This window comes from Bactrocera oleae, chromosome 6 (assembly GCF_042242935.1).
Source record: "Bactrocera oleae isolate idBacOlea1 chromosome 6, idBacOlea1, whole genome shotgun sequence".
In the NCBI taxonomy this organism is placed as follows: domain Eukaryota; kingdom Metazoa; phylum Arthropoda; class Insecta; order Diptera; family Tephritidae; genus Bactrocera; species Bactrocera oleae.
This window is the reverse complement of record NC_091540.1, coordinates 57,826,257-57,839,745: the sequence shown is the minus strand read 5'-3', so window position 1 is coordinate 57,839,745 and position 13,489 is coordinate 57,826,257. Positions and strand designations below refer to the sequence as shown.

At 33.4% G+C, this 13,489-nt stretch overlaps 1 protein-coding gene and 1 long non-coding RNA gene across 17 annotated transcripts in view; one reads left to right on the top strand and one right to left on the bottom strand.

Annotated features, from left to right (window-relative positions):
* LOC118680386 (uncharacterized) overlaps positions 1-13,489 on the top strand; it is a 290,728-nt gene that overhangs the window by 191,724 nt on the left and 85,515 nt on the right. The window lies entirely within an intron of this gene.
* zormin overlaps positions 1-13,489 on the bottom strand; it is a 187,531-nt gene that overhangs the window by 116,245 nt on the left and 57,797 nt on the right. For 3 of the 15 annotated variants that reach the window (XM_036359679.2, XM_036359683.2, XM_036359699.2), the window contains exon 1: positions 5,387-6,828. The exons of 10 other annotated variants lie outside the window; for them this stretch is intronic. In XM_036359679.2, the coding sequence (XP_036215572.2) occupies positions 5,387-5,764 (378 nt within the window). In that variant the 5' untranslated portion in view covers positions 5,765-6,828. Of the gene's footprint in view, positions 1-5,386; positions 6,839-13,489 lie in introns of those variants that run through there. 2 more of the 15 variants (XM_036359706.2, XM_036359710.2) reach the window with 2 other exon arrangements.

Genomic DNA, 13,489 nt, shown 5'->3' with positions numbered 1-13,489 from the left:
ACTTGTGAATTAGAAGAACTTGATCTAGGAAGCTCTACAGCTTACTTACAGTTTCCTACGATTCCGTTATGGCCAGTTATTCAAACCATTTTAATTATAAAGTAATTCGATACCAGAGATAAGAATCTTTACTTCTTACATCTTTCACTAGTTTCAAGCGTACGGTCAGCGAGTTCACGGCTAAAATCTAGTATGAAGGCTGGACTCCGGAGCAGTAAATCTACTGCTACCTTAATGTCAGCCACTTTCGCTTGGAAGACGCTGCAAGTATCGGGAAGCCTGAAGCTTAAATGGATTCGCACAGTATACTTCTCCACCAACCATACCCACAAGCTTTGATCCATCCGTAAATAAGGTTTTGGAAAACTCAGTTTTAGTGATGAAGTAAATAATCCTGACACTATATATATTATAACGATAATTTCGTTTAAAAACTTAACCAACTAAAAAATTTAACAAAATCGATTTACGGTTTTTCTTATAAAACTGTATACATCTTCTTCCAATTCTACCATTTTTAACGAAATTTATTTTTTCGCATGCTCTCTATTACCTTTTTCATCAAAGTACAAGCTATATACTTTTAACCAACTTCGTCTATAACAGATACACTCAAGTCTATAAACCGTGGATACACCTAAACCCACACATACATACAAATTCCTGCCACTTTTTTGTGTTTGTGCTTCTAAAGGCTCGCTCCACATTTAACTGAGTTATACTGCTGGTTCTTTTACCTCCTAACCCATAATCGCGTTCCCTCAACGACCTTGAACTCTCCTGCCGCTGCTAACTTTTAATGATACTCGAGCTTCAACGCGCTTCAGTGCTAAAATGTTGGCAAATAACTTTTGCTTTTTGCTTCTTATACATAATATACATATATTCGCCAACAATAAGCCTTAATTAATTATGTATATATATATGTATATATATACCTATATATGTATATGTTTCTTGAATATTCTCTTGAATTAAAAGTCAAAGTGACGCTTTGATAAAAATTGTGTTTTTCGATAAGTATGTATATGCTTAAGTATATGATTTTTTTTATATAAACATAAGTATATAATTACTTGTAGATAAGTCTGTATGTATGTAGACTGCGTCTAGCCAGCAAGGTTCGCTTGTTAACCGCAACTCGCCCGCAATCGCCACTTGACGTCGCTCATTTTTGCGGTCTTAAGCGATCGTTTTTGGCTGGCAGTCGTCGATTCTATACTCCACATTCGATTTTTGCGTTTTGTTCTAAAACACGTTTTAACTATTGTGGGTCTTCAAAGTGTGCTCCGCTTGACTTATGTGTGTTCTGCACAAACAACATACATACATACATATATACGAGCATAAGTATATACATATGTATGTACATTTTTATAATAAATACATACTTTACATAGCTTCCTTGTTTCGTGATTGGGAAACTGGTTTGCTTGGTTTAGTCTCGAATTTTTTGTTTGCTGTTTAACTTTGTTACGCTTCACGTTCATTTAAATACGCTCGACATTTCGTTAGTTTTGAGACACACTTAATTACTTCATTTTCAGAAAATAAATTACTGATCTGTTTTTTTTTTTTTTATTCTCAAATATCCAAAATGTATATTTATATATATATAAGTGCTTGAATTACATACTTACAGTATCAGCAAAGAATAATATAGTACATATCTTTAAATAACTTTGGCGGGGTTCTAATAATTTCGACATAAAACTCAGACGTACGCTAACCGATATCTTAACCATTCTTAAATATATATAATAGCTATTCGCTACCGAGAATTATATAAAATAGAGAAAAGATGCAGCATTCTGTGTTCATAAAGCTGGACTTTACGAGATATCAACGTAGTTCTAATGCGTCACGAAATTTTTAGACAGGCATATGGAAAGTCTACCTTTTAATATAGCTTATGTAAACTTTTGACTCAAACATAGAGCTAACTTTCAGAGCAAAATTTGAGCTTTTGCGAGCCAAACTCTTAAATTTTTTACTATTAAGGTAATTTCCTTCGCCAGACTAAGCCAGAAGCATTTCGGTTGCCATACTTTTTACGATCCCGACAAATTGGCTGGAATATATATATTAGGTGCCTCAATAATTTTGAAATTTCTGGGCGTCTTTAGCAGGCCAAGTGGGATTATTTGTGGCTTCACGAGAAATTAGCCTATTTACCTAATCTAACTTAAAATACTTTCCTACTCAACCTGTTAATCTTTGTGGATCCTTCATAATTGAAATAATTTTATTTTATTTAGAAATATTTTTTTTTAGAAAAATAAAATAACGTAAAAAAATTCGAGCTCAATATAGTATGCTTTTGGTATTAACTTCGTACTATCTACAAATTCACGAGCGCTCTTTCTCCACTTGCTCTTAATTAATAAGATTTTGTTAGATGTATTTCTCATTTTCTGACGTAATAACCTAATTCGATCCATGCATTTTGAGTCTTTACTTTTTTTTTAATTTTTTCAAACTCAATTATCCTATACTGAACAGGTGAAGCAAGTTTCGACTGCGATGAAAGTTACCTGCTGGTAATTGAGAATACAGTATTCTCCTTCAATATTTAGTAGAAAGAAATTTAGCATTTTCTTTTTTTCATATTTATAAACAGTAAAGCCCTCAGTTATGTTGTCAAGTATCTCTTTGGCGACCTCTACTCAATGTGTTTTTTTTTTCTTTTGCAAAAGATTCAGGATTTGGTACGAGTCTATCATTGATACGCTTCATAGCCAACACAATAACCAAACTGTATTTAGTCGATCCTTTAGAGATGTTAGAATCCCCTGCTATCTCTCTGCTGTCACGCCGACTCGTATGAGGCAAATTTTTAATGACTTCATGACATTCACTGAATATTTTGTGCCACTCAAATACTTGTGTTCGTAGTAGTAGTAGACTCCCCAAAACACTTCTGTAACATGCTTAACAATTCTTTAGCCGTAATTCCAGTGGAATCACAAAATTGCAAGCAATTGGATACGTCGCTCTCTCTGTCTGTACCCTGCTCTCAAAAATCGAAATGTAAAAGCAAAACCATGGTTTTTAATTTCTATACAATACTATGTTTTTTCCTCATTAAATTGTTATAACCTTATTTCTATTTCTATATAACTATGCCAATCAATTAAAATTATCCCCTTTGAGTGCCCTCTTCGGAAACCTCCATAGATTGCCAAATCTCAAATAGCTAATATTATATAATATACTTATATGAACACAAAATGGTTACCGGAGAGTATCATATCCATGAAAGCTTATGTTCAACCAAGATTAAATATGTTTCTAAATTTCTACAAATACGCAAAGTTCATAAAAATGTGCAGTTTTGAAACCCAGCGATAAAGTTTAGAATATATAAATATTTTTACGAGTATATTACCTATCTAGTATACAAGTATATGTACATTGTAAAAAAACTGATTTCTGTAAACACGGATTTCTTCTTACTCAACCGCACTTCTCTTCATTTATCATTTATTTGTAATTACTTGTTACTTTTACCACTTAATTTCACTTAACACATTTGCCGTAAAATGTCAAAACAAAGTAAATTAACAGAAAACAAACAGAATACCCTGCGAAACGGAACTCACTCATATTTTATAAAACTTACAATGCCTGTGATGTCCGAAAGATAAACAAACAAATAAGAAGAAAACAAATAAAAAAGATAATTCATAAGCGTGACCGTGACTGTGTCGGTGTGCTTAAGCCCGCAGCTCTGTAGTAAAGGGTAATGCCTTGACACTGTGCCGCTGTAGCTCCACTTGAGGCGTTCGAAGTTCATGCGTGGGCAAAAAGAAAGACACTTGAGTGACAGTTTAGCGTATGCCGAAAAGTTAACATTATTTCACTTTTGTTGTAAATAGTTATGTCTGTAGCTACAAAACTACATATTGTTGTACAAGTTTGTACATTTCTGCATATTCAAGTACACTAAACGAAGCTCTTAAATGCCCATTGACATTTTGTCACTTCCTGAATGTAATCACTTCACAATTAAATGGTTGACATGTGTCAAAGTTAAAGAGAGGGAGGAGAGATTATACAAGTAGGTTGAAGATGCAAAAAAACTTTCAAATGCAATTATTAACTTAAAGCTGGTTCCAAGATTGGCTAGATTGGCAAGGTTGGCTGGAACAAATTAGATAATTTTCTGTTGACAAAGTTAGATAGAAAGGACAGCATAGAAATCTGCTTGAATATACAAGGTAATTTTTTACTGTATAGTACAGAAGGTATGTTCTAACCGTTGGTCTTTTCTTTGAAGTTTACTAAAATCACACCAATTTTATCTGGCCAACTTTAGTTTTTAAAAATAAATTAAAAAATAACATTTGCGCCGCAACAAGAAGTAGTCTACGAAGAAGTATAAAGGATATACAAACTATAGGTTTGTAGTGAGCAGCAGTTTTTGTCAGCGTTCTGCAGTAGTTAAAATACCAATTTTCATAATTTTTATTGAAAGTAAAGTATTTTAAAATTCTGAATTTTCAATATCTACAAGATTATTCATTTCGACAATATTTTTCGTAAACTGTTTTAATCAAGATATCCGCTTTCCGGGTTCCTATATTTAATGTGACCCAAATGGACTTCTAAAGTGTATTCTTTATAAGAGCGGAGATATGTTTAACATCTCCTTAAGGTCAAAAAGCCGTTCCTAAAACAAAGAAGTTAAGATATAAAGCAAAGGAAGATAAGAACGATAGTTGGACTTAATACGGATCAACCGTAGTTTTATTTTTTCTCTTCCAATAATAGTTCTTTGTGGGAGTAGTAACGCACGTTTTCGTTTCTTTACGATAATAGGTCCTTTCCACTTTGAATCTGAGGTGTAAGACTCCGTCTGAAGTTGCAGAGAAATATCGAATAATAAGAAGTTCTCAAATCTAGTATATAACTGGATCTAACTTATGGTTCTATAATCACAGACAACCTTCTAAAAAGGACTTTAGATCCTTTCCTGAAAGGAGTTTAGAAGCAGTTGGATCACAGACAACCCTCTAAAAAGGACTTTAGATAATTTCCTAAAAGGAGTTTAGAAGCAGTTGGAGGAGAGTAGGCTAATAGGTAGAAAAACTAAGAATTGATGTTCAAAGCTAGTCGAATATGATGGATAACTTTAAAAGAGTAGAAATTTTACCCTGGTCTTTGACAACCCTAAAACCTCATAATAAACATTACCAAGAAATGGAGCTATCGGTCACTTAGCCAATGGGTTTATTTTAAATGGAGCAAATTAGGACAAAGGGTCATAGGAATTACTCAAGACCCAAAAGAACAAACGCTACAATGCACAATATATTAGCAGAGTAAGGATTTTATTGCTCTTGTGGATTATAAGAAAAATGAAATAAAATAAATCAACTCTTACTTGTAAAAGCGCAACCACCAACTGTATCGGTCCACAACGCACCACCACCGTACCAATTGTGGTAGCCCGTAAGCCACCTCCACCACCACCGCCTTCACCACTGCACAAACTCAATTCCGAAGCATGTCGAGCTGTGGCATTTGTCGAATTACTACCGCCGGCAGTGGCTATAGCATTGGTGCTCGAAGCGCCAGTCAGTAAGCCAACACCACTAATACCGGCAGTGCCGCCAGCGCTGGGTGAAGGCGAGGTGGACGACGAGAGGGTCGGATAATTGTAGTTGTCATGCTGTTGCCGATGTGCGGAGGGTGTATTCGAGACATTCGAGCCGGAATAAAGCGATGACATCGATGAGTCCAATGTGCGATGACGTTCCATATTTATTTATTTTTGTTTTTATTTTTCCGTTTTTGCGTTGTCTTTGATTTGTGTGCTACAGTGCGGTTGGCGTGCTGTTGCAGTGGCCAAGAGGGTGTTGCTCTAGTAGGTTGTTGTTGTGGGCTAATAAAATAATCGCGTTTGTTTATGTGTGTGTGTGCGTTTCTTATTTGCAGTTATTGTTGTTGCAATTAGCTTTCCTTGCTGTGTATTTGCGGCGGCTTTGCTTGTTTTAAGCTTTTCACGTTGCTATAATTTTTGTACGGCCTGCTAATGTTGTTGTTTTGTTTAAATATTCTGCTTGTACTACTTGTGGTTGTTTTTATAATTTTGTGTTCACATTTGCTTATATTTCGAATTTTACTCGTTAATAAATTTTTTTTCCAATTTTTTTATATAAAAAATATTTTATTTATCCGTGCTATTTTAAAAAATCTCAATCTGTTCCTCGATTTATTGCCTATAATTCGTCGTTGTGTTAATTATGCTTGATTTAGTAAGATTTTTAGTAATTTAAATCTTTTTTAAATAGCGAAACTTAGTCGTTTAATTAAAAAAATATTTTTTTTTCATAACTTTATAATATATAATAATTTTTTCAATGCTGTTGCTTATAAAATTTTAATTTTCTTTAAAAGAAATATATTTCACTGCTTTTTATTTATTTCTACTTCTTGCATTTTATTTTTTAATATATCTTATTTTATTTTTTGTTCTATTTTCTTTATTTATTTATTTAATTTTTTTGTTTTTTTGTTATATTAAATTCGTGTTTTTTTTTTGTGTTTTCAATTAATTTTTTTTTTTCTTTATATAATATCCTTTTAAAAAGGGTAGTACTCGTAATTAGACTTTTCGTTCGCGTTTTATAAACTCTTATTTGTTGTTTTTTTTTTTTTTTGAGGCAGAAATTAAATTCGTTATTTGTTCGTATCAAATTGTTTATTAGCTAAATTTGTCGTTGCCGTTCAATTGCTTTTGCTTTTCGAAACTTTTTCGCACTACATTTCAAATGTTCACGCTTTCGCCGCTCTCGTACGTCTGCCTGATATTCAGCGAAACTACGAAGCTGTCTGCCAGTACTACCGCTAGTCCGGCACAAAGCTCACACACCAAAACAATCAATAATAAAAAATAAAAAAAGGCAAAAAGAAAATTAACTCAAAATAAAATGCCATTAACACAAAACCGTTCGCATGACTTCATGTTTCTCAAAAAAAAAAAAATCGGAAAAAAAAAACAAAATCAGAAAAAAAGTATTCAACAAAAATACACTCACTTTTCGGCTTCGCTCATTCTACACACAATTTGTACCTTAGAATTATTTTTTTGCACGCTCAGTAAATACATACATATCCACACAAATAAACGTGTGTCCTCACACACACTCGCATACGCGAATGCAAGCTGCTCATAGAAGCGATCGTCATCACCGCATCTGGCCAACAGCATTGTGCTCATCTCGCCACACATATGGCAACGCCAGTGCGCACAGACACACACATATAAATTTGTAAGCTCATAGACAGCAACGTTCTAATATAAAGTGAGATACACTCACTGGCTGAAGCTCCCTGCCCAAACAGCTCCCAGTTGCCAGCTTCTCAAGAGTAAGCGGCTACTGTTGCCTTTATATCTTTCAGCGCTTTGCTCTTGCCTCATCGCATGCTACGTGCATTTTTATGTCTGTATATACAAACGTCTGCATATATATGTGTTTATGTGTGCATTTTGTTCTAGCCACTGTTTATACTTACAGCGAGGCGTTATTTGTTGTTTTTGTTTACGCGCAACAGTTTATTCTATTTTTATTCGAAATATGTGTGTACGTATATAATACCTATATATAATGATCGGCTTATGGCGTACTTTCATGCCAACAACAAAACAAACACATAGCAGTTGCGCGAATTTTGTTTCAGTTTTGTTCCAGTAACAAATATGCCTTATTTTCTGAAAGCATTGCCGAATTGTTGGCTTTTATAGGCGATTTTGTAATTGGCATATTTTCAGCATCTAGAAAAGATGCTCATAAAACTAGCAAGTGGTCTAGAGAAATATAGATAAATATGGATCAATACCTATACACTTGCCATTTATAGGGAAGTAAAGTACATCGTTAGTTTTTATTGTAAATAAATTTTTCCTGTATGAGTACTCATTAGACTTTGGCGCAAAAAATTCCGCCGTTTCGGTTTGATCCAAGAAAATATAGAGAGATAAATATATTTTTAAGTGCACATACTTGTAGTTGAATTTGACAGCTAGACAAGTCAAAAATGTATACTACAGTGTAGACTCGAGCCTAATATTGAGAATTATCTTTCTAAGTTGCTTTAAAAATAATATAAATATGATCTTGAAAGAAAAAAACTGCCAACAGAGTCAGAGTGGTCAAAGTATCTGTATATTGTCTTTAGACAAACAAGAAGCACATTTAGATTGAAAAATACAAGATTTAAGAACTCACTTTATCAGTTGTGGTTAATCATAATTTCAAAACAAAGCAGAGATAAATGAAAAATTTGTTGATTTAGAAAAGCAAGATAGAAATGCCAATCTCTTCTGACAAAAAATTCGACCTTTGTTTACGATCACTGTAACCAGCTAAGCAATATTGACCGAGTACACAAAAATATGCCATTTCGACATCTAATATAATATAATTCTTCAACCTTTAAAAAGCAGCACAAGTCCCTTCGCCCGCATTTAATACTCTCATAGGTCGAGATTCCGTACTCAGTTCCTCATCCCTAGATGCAACTGTCAGGTTTCTTTTGAGCAATCGACTCGCTAAGCAAATGTTGTGCTCGGTACAACGATGTATCATGGTTGAACAAGCAAAGCAGGGATTTTTTTATACTCTGAGTAAATCAAGAGTGAATGCAGCTGACCATTTAGTTTAGCCGTTAGTTTTCTGGCATACAACATTAATATACTAGCATGCTTTTTGAATTTGTATTCTTAATTATTTTATACGTCTCAATAAAGAAATATGGTATCCCAAAAAAATTGTAATCCACCTCACTTGGTAGAAACTAGAGGGAACTTTCGAAATATGGTAAACAATTAATTCTTTCCCAAATGTAGACCATTAGTTAATAAGAGGAGACCTAAGCGTTGCAAAATAGTTCAAAGCCAACTTCATTCTCTTCAATCACACTATTATTTTGTGTACGTTTGTATATAACCAAAAAAAAATCAACAGCTCTTTTTGCACAAAATTTCCTTCCTTCCCTGTGTTTCGTCAAATTTTGGTCAGAATTTAGTCTTCTTACATATTTAAAGAGAAGTATACGTGAGCAGTAAATAAAAACAGGCAAATTTGTGAAATTGATGTATCGCCCATTTCCTTTAGCCATAAATTCGCATTAGCCAAAATCGACTAAAGCAATTTCAGCGTCAGCCTTCTAAAACAAAAACATGATGAAAACTATCTAATATTTTCTCATTTTCTGCTATTCTCTTGCGTTATTTCACTGTCCGTTAATATGTTTCAAGTATTTAGGTTTTTGTGTGATTTCTTAGTCATTTTATGCAGATTATTTGTAATAGAAATTGGGCAATCGTACCATCAGCCAGACACAGCGCTGACATGTATGGGGCAAATGTTTAGAGAATATGGATCAGTGGAATGTCGCAAAATTTTTTTTACCCTGGTGTAAGATATGACACTTAGGTATTATTCTATTTTCACTTTATTAAATCTAGAAGTTCGTTTATTTAGGTACGCATAAAGTTATTAAAATAACAAGAAGAACCACCAAGTGCCTATTTGTTGTCAAAATTACTCGAAGAAAATGAAATCCACTTTATATCGTACGATCGTACCATCCTATGACTTCACAAACACTAGGTCGAGTATGCTGAAAGTTTTGCTTCAGTGAATTCGATCTTAAAATCGGTATTAGTAGCCGTGAGATACTTCTACGCTTCGATCTAACGGTAATTTTCCAAAATACATTGATTTATATTATATGTGTTATAATACTCGAGATGACGAATTTTCAAATGCGCCTTGATCCTAAAAAAAATCCTTTGATTATAATGACTAGGTTTCTGGAAAGTTCTCTGTTGAAAGCTTTTAGTATCCGTGTGTTTATGCCAAAATGAGCTCTGATGGAAAAGAGTCAATCACACGATATGTTATAACCAGTGAAAAATATATATTTCTTAAGCAGTTACATAGAATATTTTGTCATGAATCATCGGTAAAAGTCTTAGTCGAGGTTACTTTCCTAAGGTCAAACCGATTATATGACAACACAGATAATTCGGACTAAATAAGGAACTAGTATTTTTCGTACTGTTGTAGATTAAAATCTACAATCAATATTTGGTTTGACCAAAATAGATTTACTACTAGCAATATCTAATTGCTAGCGATGCCGGAGCCGCTCAAAACATAAAATTTTCTTCTGGACCGCAGCTCAGGAAACACAGGAGACATGTCTTCCCACAGAGTTGCATTTCTGTCTGACTTCTGAAATATTCTTAAGACATTTTAGACCAGTTAACGGTTAAAGTTTAGTAGTTTCAAGTATATTTCGAGCCAACGCATTCCTCTGAGGGGAAAATTGTAAGTAAATGCTGTGTTTACTTAAACAAATATAATTTTCTTTACACTTAAGCATCGGCAAGCGTTTGTCGAGATTAATCAGCATGCAAATCTGTTGCTCATACATTAGTATGTACACATATTTCACAAATGTTTGTATGTATTTAGGTTTGATTTTGTAAGTTTTCGAAGCACTTGGGCACGTTCGCTTACTGATCAGTGAACAACGCCGCTGGCGCTAGTTAGATGCCGCGCTTTCGTCAATTGACCGGGTATATGCATACGTACATTTTTATGTATTAATGGATGTAAATATGGTACATACTTGTATATATATATATAGAGAGCTATGTACACATGTATGTATATAATTATGTTTACTCGTTAAAGTCTTCAGTTCAATTCGTTTATTTTTCGGGTCAATTAGATAATTTTTTTTTTGTTCGTTGCCTTTGTTGTTGTTGTATGCTGCGTAATCTACACATATACGCAATTTTTTGTGATTTTCGATTTTGTTTTCTAATTGGTGCGTTTATTTTTACCAAACGAAATATGAGTTCAGTGTGCCAATGTGCGGATCAATCGATTCATTGTTTTCCTTTTCATCTTTAACTTTTTTTTTCCTTCCTTTGAAGCACAGATTTCTTTTTAGACTACAGAAAAGCAATCTGCATACATATACATATACCTACAAATATATGACTGATCGTTGCTTTTACAGATATAACATAAAAGTGCGGTTATGTTCATATATTTGTGTGCCATAAATTTCGTTTAAGCAGAAAATTTTTAAATTTGACAATTTTGACTTTGTTGTTTTTGGCTCAGTTGTGCAAATGTTCTGCACCGCAAATTTATATATTTACTCAAACGTTTGTGTATTTACAAATGCATTTTTGTTTTAATCTGCTTATTCGCCTTAATTTTGGTCAGCTGCATCGATGTTTCTTCAAGTGCATTTCATAAGAACTCATACTAACATATATACATTCATACATACATACAATATACACGTTAATGGTTTTTACATAAATTTCTGATTTATCGTTTTGTCTTGTCGCTTGTCGGAATTAATTGCTTTATTTCATTACAATTTCAGTTTTCACCATAAATGTCGCTTGATTTTACCTAATTTGCTTCATTATAATTTTTTTGTTTATTGTGACAGAAGATATTTGTTTGATTTATACATTTCCATATAAATCTTTATAAGGAAGCTGTCTAATTAAATCGAATGGCAGGTAAATACCTGTATATTTATTATGGCCAAGGGATCGGTTAATAAATATTGCAACATATTAGAAAATGAGTTGAGAATTTTTCTTTAATATAAGTGTGCTCAAAAACTTAGTTTATTTAGCTTTTAGCCTATTTTATTAAAAATATAAAAATTAAACAAGAAAAAACTTATCTTCAACTGCATCGAAGCTATAACACCCCTTACAGGAGCATTTCTTATTGCAACAATATGTATCATCTGAACAAAATTGGCCCGGGCTGGTCCATTTAAATTACGCGCGTAAGCCGACTCTATAAATATTTTTCCCTAAATTCGTAAAATCTTTTTTTATGTTGTAGAAAGTTTGATCTACATACTTATGTCAATTCGTATGTGTTTGACAGCTATTACTTTACGACCCAAAGGTTGGTATGGCGATTTTTACCATGGGAAAATAATTTACTCACGAAATTTCTTGAAATTTTGGGTTTCCAACGGAATCACTGCTACAGAATAGTTGAAAGTATTGCAGATTGTTTTGGGGAGTCTACTTTAGCACAAATACAAGTGTTTAATTGTCACAAAGCATACAGTGCAAGGTCGCAAAGTTATCGAAAACTTGCCTCATGCGAGTTGCCCATCCACCTCCATTAATAATGATAACATCGACAAAGTTAAAAAAACAAAGCTTAAAAATCGTCGTGTTGACATCAGAGAGATAGCAGAGGATCTCTTATGAAATCGGCTCAACACATTTTAGTTAATGTTTTCGGTAGGAAGTGCATCAATGCTATATTCGTACCAAAATACCTGAATCGTTTGCAAAAACGATGTCGAGCAGACGTCGCCTAAGAGATTCTTGACAACGTAGCTGAGGACCATAAATTCAGTAAGCGCACGCTGGTGACGAGACGTTGTTTTATAAATGTAATGTTGAAACTATCCAACAATATTATAGCTGAAGGAACTGATGAACGCCATCCCAGCCGAGGCATATAACAAAGATATGGAAAATTGGATTAATTTTGTATTGGCACAGGAGCCGATTTTGAAGGTGATAATTAATATTTGTATTAAAATTCCTGAAAATTAATTTTTTTTTGTCAGTCCGAGTCTAATTACAATAAATAATGTCTAACGGTAAAGGTTTTTGCTATTCCTTTTTAGCAACGTTATCGAATTAGGGTAACTTAGTATGGAAAACAGATGTTTTATGAAGATTTTTATCTTGATTTTGATCTGTTAGTTTGAAGCTGTGTGCTATAGTGGTCCGATCTAAACGATTTTTTCAGAAATTATAGCGTTGCCTTGGACAATAATCCATGTGAAGTATGGTTTTCTATATAAAGACTTAATTTTGATCTAGCAATTTGTATGAAAGCTATATCCTCTAGTAGTCCGATATCAGCGCTTCCGACAAATGAGCAGTGTAAAAGATTTCAAAAAGACAAAATACAAAGATTGCGGAGATCTCAGATTTTTATCCGATTAAGGCCTCACAATTCGACGTTATCCTCCAAAAAAAGCTAATGGAATGAAATGGAATTACACCAGAATGAAATATATTCACATTGTTCGTTTTATCTGTGGTATGTAGGTATACCTATATATAGTAGAAGTGAAATTCGGTAGTGGTTCAATAGGCCAACACTAAAACTTCCGCACATACCTACTTGTATATACATAACATCGAAGCACTCAAAAATATAAGAAATCTTTGATAAATTTTGCAATATATGAAATTTGACTAAATAAAAAAAAAATAAGATCATTAAGTGTGTGACTGAATCGTAAATAAATTTTTCTGCCGCCTTGCTTCCAATACTAATACGCTACTTTCAAAGTCAGATAATGCATTCTAAGCTCATATTTCTATCTCGTTTTCTGCTTTTAGGTGAAATTTTAACAAAAAGTGGACCACAGAAAAATACTCGAAAATAGCTTATTA